We start from the raw sequence: 18,637 nt of genomic DNA, 5'->3' as shown, positions 1-18,637 counted from the left end.
CTGGGCACTGCTCCTCAGTCTGAATGGGAGACAGAGGCACATTATTCGCCTGTCCCGCTCTGGCCGTGCCCGCGTGTTTTTCCTACTGTCGTCTGCCTCAGATGACAGCGAGGCATTGATCTTCTTCACTGTCTTCTCCACCACATTTGGATTTACGGCCGCCTCTCCCCCTCCAGCGGGTGACACTTAGTATAAATCACTCCATTGGTTTTCCATGGAGCCCACAGGACGAGTGTGGGAGAGCGGAGAGGGAAGGCACGGCCGCACTGCCGGGGCAAGGCCTCGGCAGCACCAAACCAAGCATGCAGACGAGAGGAAAGTCTGCCTCGGTGATTTCGCCTTCGCTGTCGAGGGATGAAAGATTTAGCACTGGGAAAGTTGCATTGTCCAACCATTGACCTCGAACTTTTGCTCGCTTATATTGCTGTTCTTTCACTATGACTGGAGTTCACGCAGAAGTAAATGTGTGTACGCTGAAATGGACGATGTATTTTCAGCAGTTTCCACACTCGACTTAAAACAGTTCATAAAAACCTATTTAGAGGATTTTATGGAACGCGGTGCCTTTGAAAACGCCCAAGGCACTTTTATCATTATTTATTCAGTAGCCATACACCTGTAGCCACAGCTGCCCTGGAGCTAACTGATGGAAACATGGCTGCCAAATTGTGTTTATTGATGTTTTTGCCGGTATAAAGACTCCATCGATAAATAAAAAACAAGCAAGAAAATGGATGTGCAACAAGTATTTTATTCATGCTTTTTGCAATACATAACACAATTATATTTATGCCAAGTTTCATTTTGTCCAATTTAGTCTGGTCCTGGTTAGTCCTGATTTGCTCTTAGTCTAAGCCTGGTGAAGGTTAAATATTATGTGAGTATAGTGTGAATAGTTTGATGACCTGCACATGAGCCGAGCTAAAGCTGCTCCAGACATTTTTAACCCCCGCCCCATAAAAAGATGGGACAAATACGGAGGACGACTTTACCTAGAGGGGAAAAGTTACCTTTTATATTTATAATTCATATTGTTTAGTAATGTGGGTGTCAAATTATGGACAAAACAACTGAACTTTCCCATATCAGGATAGTACATTAAAGTCATAGGTGAACTGGATGTGTTCTGAATCACTCTGGAAATGGAACAAAATAAATGGTCTACCTGACTTCTTGAGAACAGGACACAAAGTCTCCAAGATAAAGTCTCCTACAACTCATTGTTTTGTTATCTAAGTCACTTGCCAATGGAGGGCAGTGTCTCTGTCAGGCTGTACTCCTGCCACAGTCCTCTGCAAGTGCCTTACACTTGTCAAACCGTTTACTTTTGGCTTGCTTTTTCACAACCTCTGACCTTTTGGGCATGTTCCCTGACCTCTCTGAGCACCTTCCCCTCACTCTACCTCACACGCTCCCTCCACGCGCTGCCCCGCCTCCCGTCTCACACACACTCTCAGCTTTATAGACGCCGTGGCTTGATGTTAACGAGAACTCAATTACCTGACAGGACGCCGTGCGCTACTTTTCTACCCCGTAAAAAGCCTGTGTCAGTCGAGTCGAGCTTGAGTTTTATTGGACTGTTGCACAATCCTACACACAAGGGTTGGCACGCCGCTGCACGCTCCACTCGCATTAATAAGGGGCTAAGATCACATGCACTGCCCCAACGGTGAGTCAGGACGTCTGGGCTTGGACTTAATTGGAGGATTACAGGATTAATCACAGTTGTATCGTAATTTTATGGTCGCAATAAGCAAATCGCAAAGGCTGCAATTATGCCACTAATGTGCTCTGCAACTGCAAAAGATCTGTAGATCTGCAGTGTCATCTCTACAAACATTCCCTAAAAGGCTTCAACATCGTAATTTAATAATTGTAACACTCGGTACAATTATTAATAATAATATAAGATAAAATAAAAGTTTCATACAGTTTTTTCTGTATGAAAAAAAATATAGAGGGGAATCATTCTGGTCTCACCTGGCTAGGATAATGTGGTATCTCTAGAAACACAACAGGCACATGGTCTGTTTTTAATGTACTGCCTTTCTCAAATTGTAAATGATTTAAATCTTCCTGCTTGACATACAAAGTATCACACTGTTTGGCCTCTCCACCAATACATGAGTTCATTGAGGAAGAATCTGTCAGTGACTCTACACGAGCGACTCGAGCCAGTGTTAGAGGAGATTGTGAACCTCCACTCAGACGAACGGCCCTTTCTCAAAATCAGTCCGTGCACAAATTCACGTCTCTGTAAAACTGTGGTTCAGAGACACAATCGTGAGCATGTGGGGCCTACAGGGCAATGTTTACAAGCTGGACATGTGCAGTAACCATCATTTTATTATTTTATTAGTATTTACACTGCAAACTGAACCTTACAATTGCAACTCTAACAGCAATTGCAATCAGATATTTTTGACCCGATTTTCAAGCCTAACCACCCCTCTCTCTCTCCTCCAGACACCAGCCGGCCCAAAAAGAACCAGGAGAGTGATGGAGTAGAGTACCATTTCATCGCCAAGCATCTCTTTGAGACGGACATTCAACATAACAAGTAAGAGCGACCGGAGTTATTGTCATGGCCCGGACACATGCTGTGACTCTGCACCCGATTTATGTCAGGCCTCTCCCTGTCACATAAAACATCATCATTCTGTTATGAGGAAGAGTGGAAAATGGCGTGATGGAACCATGATTTCACTGTCTGCGTGGGGAGCGGTTGTATTTTATCTCCTACATCCCTGAGCCTTTGTAGTGGATTGGCATCATTCAGATGTAACAAGTCATCGCAAAATTTGACGTAAATGTGTAAAAGGATGACTGTTTTGCAGCTAGTAAAACCCCGTTCTTGGAAAGAAAAGCTTTGAGTCTCTGTGGGTAGGCTTTGCAAAGAAGTAAATCTTCTAAAATTGGATATCAATTATTGAATATAATGTAAAACCTAAAGCACTCTTCACCGATGGTCACCGAAATAGAGCTTGTGTGCTGTTTAGCCCGTGACATACAGCCTCTTTGCTTTGCTTCACATCCCCAAAATTGGGCCGATGTTGTTCTTTGTGTAGCATTGTGCAACCAGCTTTGCATACTGTTTCTGCGTGTATGCCGGGGTTGGGTACATGTTAAAAATGTATTTGATTATAGTTACTCTCAAATACAGGGTTAGTAATTGCATTTCATCAAAAAGATAAACTCACTTTTGTTTGACTTAGAATTTGGCCTCATTTTGGCCCTGCCAAATCCTCAATTGCACTGTAGGAGAAACTCATTAGATCTTCGTCACTGAAGACCCTGATGTGGATACCAACACTGCTGTGTAAGACACTGGGGATTGTTGGAGTGGGTTAAAGCTGAGGAAGAATGAGTGACCAACAATCACTACATGACTGGTAATCTGCACTTGAGATGACATGGTTCATAGTGTCATTTTTAGAACCTGACAGGCCCAGCCCACAACTGAAGCACACTTCCAGACAGCAGCCCCAGCTCTGTGCTCCTCCCGCCTGCTGGGCTTCCTCTTCCCCGGGGCGCCCCGCTCCAGCCACAGTCCGCCTCCACATCTGCGGCCGCCCATGTAAATGTGCGGTAACGGTCTGGGGATGATGGATGCCTTTGCGCCGCTCTCACACAAGCTTCTGGAGAGAGACACAGTGAGGTCACGCACAGACACAACCCAAGAGAGGAGTTTCAGCAAGTTTACGTCCTACTGGACAGTTGTAGGTAACCGCAATCTTGCTGATGCTAGTAGTGAAGAATTAAACTAAGTAAATGTAGTTTGGAGGTCTTTGAAACAGGGGAAGTTCCTGATATTTTCAATTCATTATCATGGACCTGCATGTACCTGTACCAACATTGTACCCTGCATTTTAACACACACCCTTTTGTGCAAACACAATTTATTTAGACTTTTGACTCATAGTTAAAATCAGAGTCTTGAAATTCACAGTAACAGCAGCTAATGCCAATGGTGCTCTCAGACAGACACACAGAGAAACAGCTGTCAGTCAGAGCTTTTTTACGCCTTTTGTTGAGGCAGCCAATCATCATTCAGCTGGTGGATGTTACAACATCACCTCCTGCTTTGAAGCTCTGCTTCACAGTTAGCTAATCAGAGTCCACTTTCTAAAAGCAGAGCTTCAATGGGGTTTCTATAGAGCTTTGAGCAGCTCTGAGGGAACAGGGATACTACACTAGATTAATATCAACATTTCCCCTCATTCTTCTGTTTGATTTAATGTTTGCAAATCTTAAGATTTTATTCCTTTTTTTGCGTTTGTCAAAAACAGTTTTTTGCCAATTCAACTTGCTGCTACCTGTATGAACCATATAATACACAAACATCCTAAATAGACCTTACTCCTTACAGTGCTTTATTTACTGTTGTATTGTGTAAAGGCTTGGGGTTTGGTAAAACTGCTACTTATTCCTGAAAACATCCTCTGACTTTTAATATCTAGATAATCCATGTTGTTGTGTTTGTTAGAAAACTACATACTTAAAAAATATATGATTTAAATTTAGCTTGAACTTGAACTTTGGGCCAGTGGATTGCTCCTAACACTTACGTCAGTCCAAAGCTGTTGTAGTAAGTGATGGTTCCCGGGAGAGGGGATGTCCAGCGCTCCGTGCGGAGGGGCCAGTGGAAGGCATGCGAGGATGTTTTGGTGCAGTCGGAGGGGCGAGTGGGGCGCTGTGATGTGGCTGCTGTGTGGGACAGTCGGCCAAATTACAAGGCAGGGGAAAGCTGAGGAGTGAGAGGGACTTGTTTGTGTTCTGGCCCGTCGCATGCAGCAGGAACAATGCACAAACAGTAAGTGAAAGGTCCACAGGGCTCGGGCCACGACATGTGTTTAGCAGCGACAACTTTCCCAAGGGAAGGCTCGGTCCAAGATGGATGCTGTCCAGTGCCTCAGCCTTACTGTAGTCTGTGTACATGAGGTCAGCAGGGTTTGATTTGATTCAGAAAGCTTTGTTTTAAAGTTCAACTGTTTAAAGCTTATATTGTGCTGTATGCAGGCTTTCATACTACATTTGGACACCTTAGCCTTGACATTTGTGTCATACAACTTAAAAATGCACTATATTAACAAACAGACTGGATTAGGTGTGGTACAAATTAGCTTCTGTGATTGGATTGATAAAGAACCTGTCTCAGTAAGTCAACTGTTTCCTTAGGTTGTTCTTGGGGACAAACACTGCTCTATAAGATTATTTTGTTGGCAATGAAAAAGGTTGTTGGCACAAAACAGCAGTTGTCAGTCTGTCCTTTATTCGCTCACCACTGCCAGAGTGTAACTGAAAGTGAATGAATAATGGATTAATACATAGTACCCTACAAAGCGTGCAAACCACAAAATTAATTGGTCTAAGGATTTTTTTTTTCCCTTTTCTCTCTCTTTTTGAATTTCTCCTCTTTATAAATCACTTTTTATCATCACCATTTACGGTATTCTGTCACAAGCGGTGTATAAAATAGCCATGTGCAAAACGCAGCAACTGAGCACACACTAATCCCTAGGTGTGACTTTAAAAACTGGCCGCAGAAAAGCCTTTAAATAATTTTCCCTAACCAAATCCAGCTTTCATAAAGATTGCTCTGCGTTTTACAAACCCGTTCTTACATGGGCAATTACCATAAAACCTGCTTTACATGGCATTAGCCTGTCTGACACTCATCATGTAGCATATTACCACCAGAATTCTTTCCACTCTTTATGCACTAACCATCTTTTTTTTTTCCCTCCTGTGTTGTAACAAAATATACCAGGCCCTTATTGGGATTGGTGCGAACGAGCAGATTATGCGTGTGGAAAAGCGTTTGTTTGTGGGGACGTAAATCTTCAGGAGAAGCTTCTGGCTCTGAGGCCAGTGGTGGAACAAACAGGTGTTACGGGTCGGAATGCAGCGCGTTATATGGAATACTTGCAGCCAAAACATTTGGGTTAATGAAAGTTAACTAAAGATCAATCAGTGGTAGAAGGGGCATGTGTCCAGCAATGTCTCTTTGCAGGGTGTCCAGTGTCTTCAATCTTTTCTCAAATATTGATACAAGTTTTGAAACAAGCAAAGTAGGAAAAGAAAGTTTATCAGTGGTTCCAGCAAGGAAAAAAGATGAGATGCTCTTCTATGGAAGCTACACAGAAACATACAAAAATATTAAATTGAGGGTAACCACATTTTAAATGTCTGAAATTTGTGTGTCACAGGTTCATCGAGTATGGAGAGTTCAAGGGGAACTACTACGGGACCAGCCTGGACTCTATCCGCTCCGTCATGGCCAAGAACAAAGTGTGCCTCATCGATATCCAGCCACATGTAGGTCACACCAGCACAAATGCACACATGCACTCGTCATATCATCTAACCACCTCATTTAATTGATCTGCTGAATGCATCCATTCACTGTATGTCAAAGCTTTATGAGGACAAAAGGGGATCAGTGAGTTGATTTTTAATGTTGCTGTGTTTGGTCATTCACTACTTGCACATGATCCATAATGCTTTGCGCCTTGGGGATTAGCTACGACCTGGAGGCCTTTGAGTGCGAGTGAAGCTACAGCCAAACAATGATGAAAAACAACTTTTGCTGTGCTCGTAATTGCACCAACAATCTAAAACGTAATCTGGAACTACAAAGCCCTGCACACGAGGTTAACAAGAGCTTTTTTCCCGATCGACTTTTCAAAATCAATAGATAAAAAGGTACAGATTTTCTTAAGCTTTGGTTTAGTGGAATTTGATTTTTTTTTAAGGTATTTGGAAGATTAATATTAGTCTCTTCGATGACAGCTCGCAACGCCATATTGTTTAGCGAATAGACTGGTTGTGACAGAAAATATCCATTATAGAAGAGCTATCCAGGATTATTCTGGAAACTCCATGTAAACATGGGTGACACATATGCATAAGATGTACATTGTCTATAGGCATTAGGCATTATAGGCTGGCAAAAGTGAGACAAATATTATACTGTCAACCTAGCTGTTTGTTCTTATCTGTATGAGCTTAACATTTTATTTTAAAGCAGTTGAATGACTGTATGTAAACGTGAATAGTGGAATATGAAGTTACAGTTTATGACATATGTTGGCACAAACCTCTCACAATATTCTGTATTTGACATGTTTTAACATGTCTTACTGTAGAAGAGCCCTATTGACAGTATCTCAGACCAAGTCTGAATGTTCTTGGAGGCCATCAGTGTTTATTATGGTTAGCGTGTCCTCCACTAGCCTCCTATAGGCTTCTATTTACTGTCTCGCACATTTCTATTCCAAAGGCCTTGGCTGCGTCAGTTACCCAACCTAGCTTTAAAGGGGTCTGTTTTGAAGCAGCAATTACAGCTAATTTCCTCTATTTGAAGATTTCCTCTTTGGCTTATGTGTCTTGGGTGGTGGCGTCCGTTCGGGCACTTCTCAAACGGCCAGTGGCTTGTTGCTAAGCCCCAACAAAGCCGGGAGCTGCGTTCCCATTACCGGCTCTGGGAGCTGCACTGGTCAGCCTGTGCCCAGCCGCCGGCCTGTTTGTTTTCACTCACAGCATAATGACCCAGGCACAAACACAGCAGTATATATAAGGGGCTGGCGTGGTGTCAAAGCGCCCGGGCCGAACCTCCGCACCCTGGGATAAGGAGCGGGACAGAGTCTGCAGAGGATCAAGTGGCTGTGCTCAAGTTCACATGTGAAATCAGGCTTCTTGGAACAAGTACATGGTGCTGACAGTCAAAGCCAGTGTGAGACTCCAAAAGTCGTAATGCACACACTCCTGCCTGCGTTACTTACTACAGGAAATGGACAACAGTTGACTGATTGTTTACATAAATGTCTCCCGTTACTTTTAGTCACTTTAAACAAAGATATCAGCCAGGCTATGCATACAATAAGTTAATAAGTTGGGTTCATCATGTTCTGGAATCTAATGGATTCATTTCAGATGAAAGGCAGGGGCCTATGACTCGAGGGTGATTCAATGTTTATGAAAGAAATAAATTACACAGGTGGCAAGGCAAGGTTTATTTTTGCAGCACGTTTTATACACAAAGTAATTGTGCTTTCTATAACAAGAAGATAAGATCAATAAAGCATGAATATATATGTCAATGTGAAGAGTGGGGTAAAAATACTAAACCTGCATTTGAACATTGTCAGATCGAGGCCTGTGTCACATCCTCTGGTGTATGTTCAGTTTTTTCGCTACTTAAAACTGAAACACCCCTCATCGTGTTTAGTCCTGACTCTGAGACCAGCAGGAGATCACTCCTATGATTGTGACTCCAACATGTCAGAGATGTACTTTGGCACTCGGACATTTAGAAACATGTCCACAAGCAGAGCTGTTGTAAATCTATTTGGTTGGACTTGTATGTATTTAGTTGCTAAGATTTGGGTCTTGTAGTTTACAGTTTGTTTTGTTTTTTTGTGAGTGAGTAATGTCTGAACTAAAGGGTTTAGTTTTGTTGATTATGTTCTTAAACATTTGAAAATTGTTGTTCAAGATATCCTCATATTAACTTTACATTTCACATTCACAAACATGATTCCATTTATTAAAAAGACATGTAGACTCTGCTTAGTCAGTGAGACGCCCACCCTGGGATGAAGCTTCTTTATTGTTAAGCAGGGGGCTAACCACTCTGCTACCACACTCTCTAAAAACACAGTCCATGTTCACGTATGTTTGAGAGGACCCAGGCTACAAAGCTTTATGATAGGAGTTTCCATGGTTTCCCTGTTGGGTGATGTTCATACGGAGCTATCTCTTGTGGCCTGGACTAACTGTCTTTTAGCGCTGCATGAGGCCATAGCCTGACGCCACCACTAACCACCTATGACCTCCCCATTACCTCTTCAACCGACGCAATGTGATTTTAAGCAACTGTTGCCAAAACAAAAACACAAAAAAACTATGCCTTTAATATAGGAATTCCACACATACACTCAGCCTATACATTACCCAGAAGCTCCCAAACGCCTGAGTTCAAGACCTTTCAAACGCGCGAAACCACCCTCGTGCCAGAAATAGGCTTTTTGTTCAACTATTTGGCAAACGCCCATTCTTCCATCAGCTTAAATTGCAGCTCCAGAACAAGCCGTTTCATTTTTAGTAACACGTATTGGTTCAAAAAGCAGCAGGGGATCTTCGCTGGAGGCCAAGTTTAGAACAAAGACGGCATATACCACAACAGCTGACATTTCTGACACACGACGGGGAAATGTCTGAGCTCCGCGTCTCAGTGTCTGCTGTGGATTTGTCACCTCATGAGGAAAGTCCAGAAGGTTGTTGTTCGTGTAGCCAAAGCCTGCTCTCACTCAAAGGAAAAGATATAGCATTCATCCAGTGACGCAGCGTAAACCTTTATTCTGTCTGTCGCCAGTTTGAACCAATAGGTTTTGTTGTACTGTGAATATTGTACCTATAAACTTTTTTTTTTTTTTTTGACATGATGTAAACCTTTTTTGTCCGTTTATCCAACCAGAAAGCAGAATGAATGTCACACTGGGTTGCCAGAGCATATGAATAAAAAACAGTTTACAATAACTAATAAACTTCAAAATCCCAGTCCGTAATGAATATGGCGTTTTATCCACAATGCACTAGACGGTTATGTTTTGATGGTTGAACAATGGGAGTCACAAAAAATGTGGTGTCCCTGCGTAACTTAAATGTTGTGCAGAAACAGTCAAAATGCAGTGATCCACTGATACAAAGGTCCAGTATTTTTCCTCCCCAGATCAAACTTGTCTAAGCCTGACTGTGTTTGCATTCTTTCACCTGACATAGTTCTCTCTCTCCCTGTCTCTCTTTTATCAGTCGATAAAACACTTGAGGACCTCAGAGTTCAAGCCCTTTGTGGTGTTCATCAAACCCCCGTCTGTGGAGAGGCTACATGAGACCAGGAAACACGCCAAGTTCATCTCCGGCAAAGACGACAAGGCCAGCGGCAGGACCTTCACCGTGAGTTGAGCACCATCTCTGCTCTCCCAGGCTTTCATTCAGAAAATAGCAACTACTCAGTAATGAGTCATCATACTGTTTACTTCTAGTAATTAAAGTAATGATTATGTATTGATCGCTGTATGTCAATCAATCAATCAATCAATCAATCAATCAATCAATCAATCAATCAATCTTTATTTATAAAGCACTTTTCATACACAGGTGCATCGCAAAGTGCTTTGACATTTAAAAAGACATTAAAAACATTATCGCCCATCAAACCCTCCCAATATATACAGTTATCACAATACACATACACACACCTACACCCCTACACTTTACTGTACACTCACACACAGAATCAAAATCAAGTACATAAGGCTGGGTACAGATGACCAAGGTGAGGAAACACCATCAGAGGAGCCGTTCTCCCCGGGAGCAGCAGACCAGCTGCGGCTGCCCGGGCGCCGATACAAGGGTCCCAATAGGAGGCACGGCAGAGACACCACACCTCCACCTGGGCACCCACAGGACAGCATCCACACAGCCACAGCCAGTCACCGCTGGCTGTGGCTGTGTAAAATTTATACATTGTAATGTATAAAATTTATACATTACAATGTAAAATGTAAATGTAAAATTTATTTTTAGTGCAATGTGCATGTTATTTAAAAAGACACGCCCCAACACAGTAAGATAATGGACGTAAGGCTGGGTACAGATGAAGGGAAGGGAATCTTATTTGTATAGCGCTTCACAAAGCGCTTCACACATGAAAGGGAGAGGGCTTCATTCACTCCTGCAGGAGCCGGGATTCGAACCCCCAACCTTCCGATCATGAGACAGCCTGCTCTACCATCCGCGCCACTGATGAGCCAGTACTTAGTCCGTACTTTGAGAAACACCAGCAGACTAGAGGACATAGACCCTTAGGACCTTGACTTAAGATTTATGACTTGAGACACCTATTCTTGGCTCAAACCTATACCAAAACAAGCACTTAAATATTGTTAGGCTGACAGTGACGTAGATCTACTTAGCTTCAGCTGAGAGTCAAATATGGTGCCTAAGTACCTACACGAGTCAACAATGACCACATTGTTTTTATGATTTTGTTATCCTGTCCAACTGCACTTGGAGTACACGACAGTTCAGGTCTTGATTCAGTGAAGACCCAATCTATATAGATGAAAGATTAATGTATTTGGACCTGCACCAACTATTCCCCAAACAGTGACTTAAGACTTTACATTGCACTGAGGGAGATGCATATGAAACCTATCAGGCCGTGTGGATCTTTGCTGCGGTCAGAACAGTGGTAGTTGTCTCACTATATGTGCACTCGCATGTCGACTTCACCGCGGCCCGCTCTCACACTGTCCTGGGATCAATCTGAGGGGGGCAGACGTTTGGTTTTATGCTCTGTCCTTATTAAGAACATGTGTGAGATGAGCCTACATTTTAAACTTATTTCTAGTGCAGATATGATGCCTCTATGGATTCTTTGAACAATCTCTGGACATGTTCTGCTAAAGTGTATGGGGAGAAACGTCACTTATTTTCTACTAAATATGATTTGAGCGTAAGGGCCTTTTTATCTGCTCATAAAGCAGAAAGTTTAAATTGTCATTCTTAAAAAATGACACCACATGTTGAAAGTCCCTGTGGTGAAAAACAAATCCGACTGTCCGAGGTTTACTGCTCTGAAGCCTGTGCGTTTATGGCGCTGTATCAGGCTGTGTCTACACTGACATCCTGTGGGAGTCTGGACGACAGACTCACTATCACTGACAGTCCAGGAGCTCAGCATCTCTTTATTAGCTCTCCTAAGTCTTACAAATGGGCCTCTATAAAACTCAGGGAGGGGCCGCCATGTTTGTTCTGGGGTGTTGTACAGAGGTAGGAGAGAAACGAATCTGTTGATGTACCGACTGAGTCACATTGTACAGGAAAACAGATGGGAGGATTATTTTATTTTTTTCTAGTGTACAAAAGTCAACATTTTAGAGGTATGTCACGTTTTTTTCTCCTACGTGTCCAGGAAGTGCTTTCCTCACTGCTCAATCTCTTGCTAAGCTTAATCCTCTAATCAAGAAGTGAAAACACTCGCCATCACTACAGACACACGGCCGAGCAAAGTGGAGTTATTTGGAGGCAGTATACGGGGCTTATTTGGAGATAGTGTGGAAGATCCGGAAATTAAACTCTATGTGGGATTTCATGACCTTTGATATGACTGTCATATGACTACCATTACCAGTTGTAGTTATAGTTCCATTTTACTCAACTAATACTAAAGGGTAAACGAGGCTTCCATTACGTATTATCCATTATCCATTAAGTATTCAAGCAGGCCGTGCTGCTGCATCCAAGGCGGAAATGTGGTAATCAAGCGTCACGTTCACAAACGAGCCTGTGATTCGGTGCCACTGCGCTGGTCGCCAAAGCCAGTGGGGATCCTATTAGTTTCCAAAGCTTTCCTCTCCTCCCAGCCCCATCTCCCGCTCTGATACGACTGCTCTGACCCTGCTATAATGTTTCCACACCGTGTCCCTTCTCCTGAAAGTGCTTTTACCTGGAATGGCCCGTGAGTTATTTCCAGAGAGGTCAGCGGGGTTGTCATGTGGTCATCTGTGGGCACTCAGCCCTTGCAGTCCACAGACACACAAACCTTCCCAAAGCAGCTCTGATAAAACCATCACATCCTCTTTTACAGCAGTGTCTCCCAAATGTGAACTTAGAGTTGCACAATATGAGAAAAGATGTAATATTTAAAATGGCCATTTTAACGCTAGCAGCAAATGGCAACAGCTGCAGTTATTCAGGTAATATATGATCAGAAAACAACCACATCTGATTTTGTATCCATCATCCATTGGTATTGCAGCCAGTAGCACAGTTAACGTGTCATGGGCAGAATGAAGAATCAAATTCCAACAAATTCGTGAAGAAAGCGTCACACCATCTGAGAGAGCAGATGGCTTCTCCAAACGCTAATGGTTGTAAACACACCTCAAAATCCAGATTACATTAAGAGGTGCAGCCTGAAGGTTTTCCCTTGACCTTCACTGTCACCTGACCTTAACATCATTGAAGATCTGTGGATAGACCTCCAAAGAGCAGAATGTGCAAGAAGAGTTTGGTAGATTTTTGTAAGGAAGAAGTGGCAATGATCCCTCAAACTAGAATTGAAAGACTCTTGGCTTTCCTTCCTCCAATCCCACAAATCTTAGCCGTTTTGATAAGACAATCCCGGGGACTATTGTGTCATTATGAAAGTTTATTTAATGGGTTGCATTACTTTAGGCTTTTAATTTCCACTCCTGTAGTTGTCTGTGTGTCCTGGTGAGTGGATGATTATACCTAACTCCGCTGCTAATCCTCAGCGAAGTGGAAAAGCCCCAGTGACTCCTGCTCTCTACAAACCCAGCATTCACGTCTAACAAGGTTGTTTTCATGCGCCCTACGCGTGTATTTATATTTGCGTGTTTGGCAAAAGAAGCCACTGTGAAGACTGCTCTATCCCTCCGGAAATCTAAAGAGGAGCATTCTCAGCAAAAACACAAGGCTAAAAATGTGTTCCGTATCTGATATAAAGCTGCGCGCCAGGACCACAATGCCGGGAGAGTCGGCCCACCAGCCGGAGATAGCACAGGCCACTTCAGAGCGCTGCGTCCAAGAATACTGCGCCCTCCAACAAACATGGACGCTGGGCTGGCTTCCCCTCCAGTGGCTTGGCTTGTTAAGCTCATTTGCATAGTGACTTGGAAGACTCCAAACCAGTCGCTGTTTAAAGATGTTATGTAACGTGACTTTGGCTTCTCAATAATGCTCTGTTCTCCCCTTTGCTCCGTGGCAGTAGGAGGAGGCTTCGGCTAAAATGTGTAATGATCTGATTAGAATCTGAGTTGTAAGAGGCATGATTCAATTCATACTCATCCAGGTGTTCATCTAGACTTGTTGATTGTTTCCCTCTTGCTCCAGATAAACATAAGCACGGACAGCAGCTTCCGTCATGTACTGCAGATATCTCCATAAAACCTGGGACACAAAACAGGACTGTGTACATAACACAGACATAAAGATACTTTTCCACAATTTATAATCATGGTTGTTTCTTGAGTTTTGGCTTAAATCGCACTGACACTCCACACATGAGGAGCACCATGACCAATTTATCGTTTGTGAGGAAGTTTTATCTGGCCACACCTCTCTCAAAATCAGGCTACAACTCCCCCAGTGTGTCCCCAACTTAAGCAAGAGAGTGAGATTAAGTCTTATTTAATGTTAATAATAGTCAAAATGTTTGTTTTGTATATTTCGTATCAGTTTATTCTTCCGGTCTTTAAGGAAACCGCACGCATGACATGGCGGTGGGCCCGTGGCCAGTAATATATTGCAATACTGGCTAAACAGCATTGACAGGATCAATAAAGATACTACCCTAAAGGCCCCATATCTAATTTATTTTTGTGTTTGTTTACAACTATTAAAGAGAAAGCAAATGTGAACAATTCACAGTTAATAAACTGTTTGTTGTTGTCCAAACTCATGTCCAAACATTCCCTCTAATTCTTCACAGGGAAGCGTTTATAAGCACTTTTCTTTGTCACAGTAAATACTAGTCGGCAACCTCACAATCTATAAAAAAGCGTCATAATTACAGTGTTGTGCACAAACAATAATGAGGGACAAAACAATAAGGTGAGAACAAAACATTCAACAAATGATTGCCAATAAGCTCTTAATTCAGATGAATATGTTTTCGTTACCTGTGTCTGCACTCTCTGGCGCCCCCAGGTAACCGCTGCCTGAACACGCCCATGCTAATGAGTTTTGGCAGCAGTCGTTGCCACTGGTGGTTAGCACAGTCAACTTAGGCCAAGTGCAGAAAATACTCTTTAGAAAGTGACCAAATGGATGTAAAACAGTCATTTCCTTGTTATCAAATGATGTGTTATGAGTGAACGTGGTGGACTTGTGTAATATTTGCAGTCCGCGGCTGGTTCACATGGCCGCCCTTGTATTTCGGTCCATTGTGCACGCTGTCATTTGCCTATCACACATAAACCCAGACTGGCACTAACATGTCTGCGCGCTGTAAGTGACGGTTGTGTTTTGTCGCGCTGCTTTTTTGAGGACTACTTTATTTTTCTTGCGAATTGGATAAGTGCGTGTCCTCGCAGCAGGAAATGATGAAAATTCCTTGAGGTCGGTGTCGGTCCGGGACTGTTCGAGATGGCGGTCAGCGATGCAGGGTTCATGTATGGGGACTCTGGACGCTATGGCCTCCTTTGTTTATTTGCGTGTTCAAGGCCATGTAATTAGTGTTTACACTGTGTGAACTCATGTCTGCCCTTGTTTACCACGGCCACTGTCTCATAGTGTGACACACAGAGGCACAGGCATACAAAGGGTACGGCTTTCGATCCGCCATATTCCGCCTGTTTCCCATTCAAGAGTTCAAAAACACTTGCCCCAACTGCTGATGTCAAGACCGTTTCACAAGACTTCTTCTGGACATTGCAGTACTCAAATAGCCTCCACTACAAAGCATGTAGGATTTGTATAGACGAAATCTACTATTTAAACTTATTATTACTGTTATGTATGACTCAGAACAGAGGTAGAGTTCTTCCTATTGCATTTACTCAAAGCCATATGGAGGTCTTTCAAACTGTCACTGGAAGTTCACATGTTTTTAAGCCACTTATTTCCATATACTGTATGTTTGTGTTTTATTAGTCAACAAAATTATCTGGACTTTTTATTCCTAGTTTCAGTCTCATTAACTACTTTTAATGTGTTTTCGTCAGCAAAAATAATACTTATAATTGACTAAAATGAACACTGAATGGACATAAATGTGTGTCAACTGACAGTCGTCTTGGCAGTCAGGAGCACCCAGCCGGAGGAGTTCTGATGCCGTCAGACTCACGTCACTAAGGTCGCATTCACAACCCCCTCTTAATTCAAATCATGGTTTGCTCGGATAGTATGGTTTCGTTTGAGGTGTTGTGAACGCGCAAACGGACTCTGATCCGGGTTAAAGAAGAGAACCCTGGTCCGGCTGAAAACGTGGGTCTCGGTCCGGTTATGACGAACTCTGAATTGGATCATTTGATTTTTGAACGCGACAGAGCCAGAGAGGGTGGGTCATTGTGGGTCTGATACAACCAAAACAAACAAACGAGTAGCGTAACAGCGTTGACAGTATGTTCTGGGTTCTGTTTAAAATGGAAACGTATGTGCAGACCCTCTATGATTACAAAACTAAAACATAGCCATGACTTGAAAATATAAGGCAGAGGTCCTGGCTTAGTCCCGGTTTAGTCCCGATTTTGCCTCGTCTGCTGCTCATGATGCAGCGTGTATAGGCTCACTAATGCTCCCATTTCATACGTCAAATGATCCGTTTGTTCCAAGCCGTAGTTACTGTCACTGCTGTATTAAAAAGTGCAATGTGACCTAAAGGTATCCCTTGTTCTCTGGCGCAGGAGGAGGACTTCCAGGAGATGGTGCGGGTCGCGCAGCAGATGGAGACCCAGTACGGACACCTGTTCGAGAAGGTGATAGTGAACGACGACCTGTCCGCCGCCTTCAGCGAGCTCCGTCTGGCCCTGAAACGCATCGAGGGCGAGGCGCACTGGGTTCCCGTCAGCTGGACCCACTCCTGAGGCAAACGTCACGGGACAAAACCCACTGCTGTCCAAACGAAAGGGATCTGACTGACAACAGACTGACTCACTCATACTCACTGCTGTCCCCCGTCCAGCCCTGGGACGACAAACGCAGGTCAATATCTGGGTCGCAATATGGATTTGTTTAGTCAAGTAGCACAGAAGTGGAACCCGCCTTGGACCGTCAAAAACTATGGGGCGATCCTGCCAGTACGTCGACCGCAACGCCAAGCTCTGTTTATGCGTTTAGACCACTAGAAACCAAAGTGATTGATAGATTTCTTCTCTGTAACGTAACACAAGTCTTAAAGGGGAAAATGGGCAGCGGAGAAAAGTCTCACTACGTTTTGTCTTACCGCACGCTTCCAAACTAAATACGACCAGGTACAAAAAAAAAGGGCATTGAGTGTGTTTCTATTTAAGAGAAATTAATATATTTTTGAATGGTTGTTTTTATACATATCACAGTCAGATGTCAATTCAAATCCAGTGTTTTTACTTTTAAGTTTTGGTGCCCAACTTAACTGCGCGTCAGTAAAAGTCGTTCCTGGGCAGTGGTCTGGAGAAAGAGTTCACAATAGTGTTTTATTAGGGTGTGGCCTGTGTTTTTAGTCACGTAAAATGGCTTTAGTGTGGCCGCTAATAGACGCCTAGATCCCTCTTTCGAGAAACGCTAAGTAGCCGTTGAAGCTTTATGAGTTACGAGTTTATGACTAACTGGAGGCTACTATTCCAGCCACGCTTTGTCACTTGTCATCCATTGCTTAAACATGATGTCGACTTTAGGCTTGTGAAATGGAACCTTTAATGAATTATGCACACACAACCAAACAGATTAGCATGCAGCGATTTCCTGGATATGACACAAGTGTAAACAGTTGGCAGAAGGTATGAGAATAACTTCACTAACTCCTTTGTGCTTCATAAACACATGTAGATTACTGATGTCTTAAATATTGTTGGTTCGACAGTCTCTGAAAGCGTACATTTTCATGCAGTGGTCAATTTTGAGATTTTTGTCTGGTTTTAACAATCTTATTTTAATATCAAATTGAATAATAGACCTAACACACCCTTTACCATTTTTATTTTATTTTACTTTGCCTTCCGTTATTGTATTGAAAGCACTACATTACTGGACGCCGCCGTGTCCCAATCACAAAATGTAACATGCCTGATAGTCCTTGTAGAGCTCCAACTTCCTACAACATCAAAGTTTCATCTCCAAACAGGGGGATCTTTTTCAGTAACGCACACATTACAAAACGTTCAATCCTGTTTTCTCCAAATGACCTTTTAATTACACTCGTGCAACATGTGGTCATTTTCCAGTCGTGTACATCACAATACTTTTGAAGAGTTTTGAAGGGTTTTTCAACATCTAATTCTGGCAAAAAAACTAAGCAACATTTGACGGTTTACAGATTTTTATTTTACTAGTAACTAGCTTATTCAAAAACTAAACCAGATATCCAATGAAAGAAAACGTTATAACTGTTATGTCAACAAATAGAACCATAAATCTACCATTATGTAGAGTTTAATGTATGCATAACTATAGGAGATTATAGTACGCTTTATAATGCCTTATTTTTATATGAAAACATCAAATAATAAAAATAGTATTGTCAGTAACGTACAGCAAAAGTTTCCAATTGATCTCTTAATGTACTTTTTCCCATATTCACCTGCACGCCCCCCATCACAACAAACCTCCACTGCCTCTCCGGCTCCGTGGACGTTGCGTTACAGTGTAAGTCTCCGTAGGTGCTGCAGTGTGTTGTTTTGTAGCAGTGAAGCTCTGGTGGAGGTTTTTGCCTCTCACTGCTCTGTGGGTGAGCTGTGTTTTGGGGCGGTGGGTCAGCAGAGAGCGTCCTGGTTACGTAGGGCTGAGGGAGGAGCTCGGGGGGGAAATGGAGGAAAACTGTGTATCAAGGTTGTTTGAATGATTACTACGGGAGATTCAAAGTTTATTCCAACTTGTGAATGATTCAAAACAATGAGGAAACAACATTGTC

General features: G+C 42.8%; 1 protein-coding gene across 2 annotated transcripts in view; it reads left to right on the top strand.

Moving 5' to 3' along the window:
* LOC306977557 (MAGUK p55 subfamily member 7-like) overlaps positions 1 to 17,542 on the top strand; it is a 124,536-nt gene extending 106,994 nt beyond the window's left edge. For both annotated transcript variants that reach the window (XM_079575935.1, XM_079575934.1), the window contains 4 exons: positions 2,467 to 2,560; positions 6,210 to 6,318; positions 9,814 to 9,957; positions 16,437 to 17,542. In XM_079575935.1, coding sequence (XP_079432061.1) covers positions 2,467 to 2,560; positions 6,210 to 6,318; positions 9,814 to 9,957; positions 16,437 to 16,616 — 527 coding nt within the window. In that variant the 3' untranslated portion in view covers positions 16,617 to 17,542. The remainder of the gene's footprint in view (positions 1 to 2,466; positions 2,561 to 6,209; positions 6,319 to 9,813; positions 9,958 to 16,436) is intronic.
* Positions 17,543 to 18,637: the final 1,095 nt, after the last annotated feature.

This window comes from Gobius niger, assembly GCF_951799975.1.
Source record: "Gobius niger genome assembly, chromosome: 18".
NCBI lineage: Eukaryota > Metazoa > Chordata > Actinopteri > Gobiiformes > Gobiidae > Gobius > Gobius niger.
Note: the sequence above shows the minus strand (reverse complement) of the source record. Positions and strands in the feature narration are given on the sequence as shown.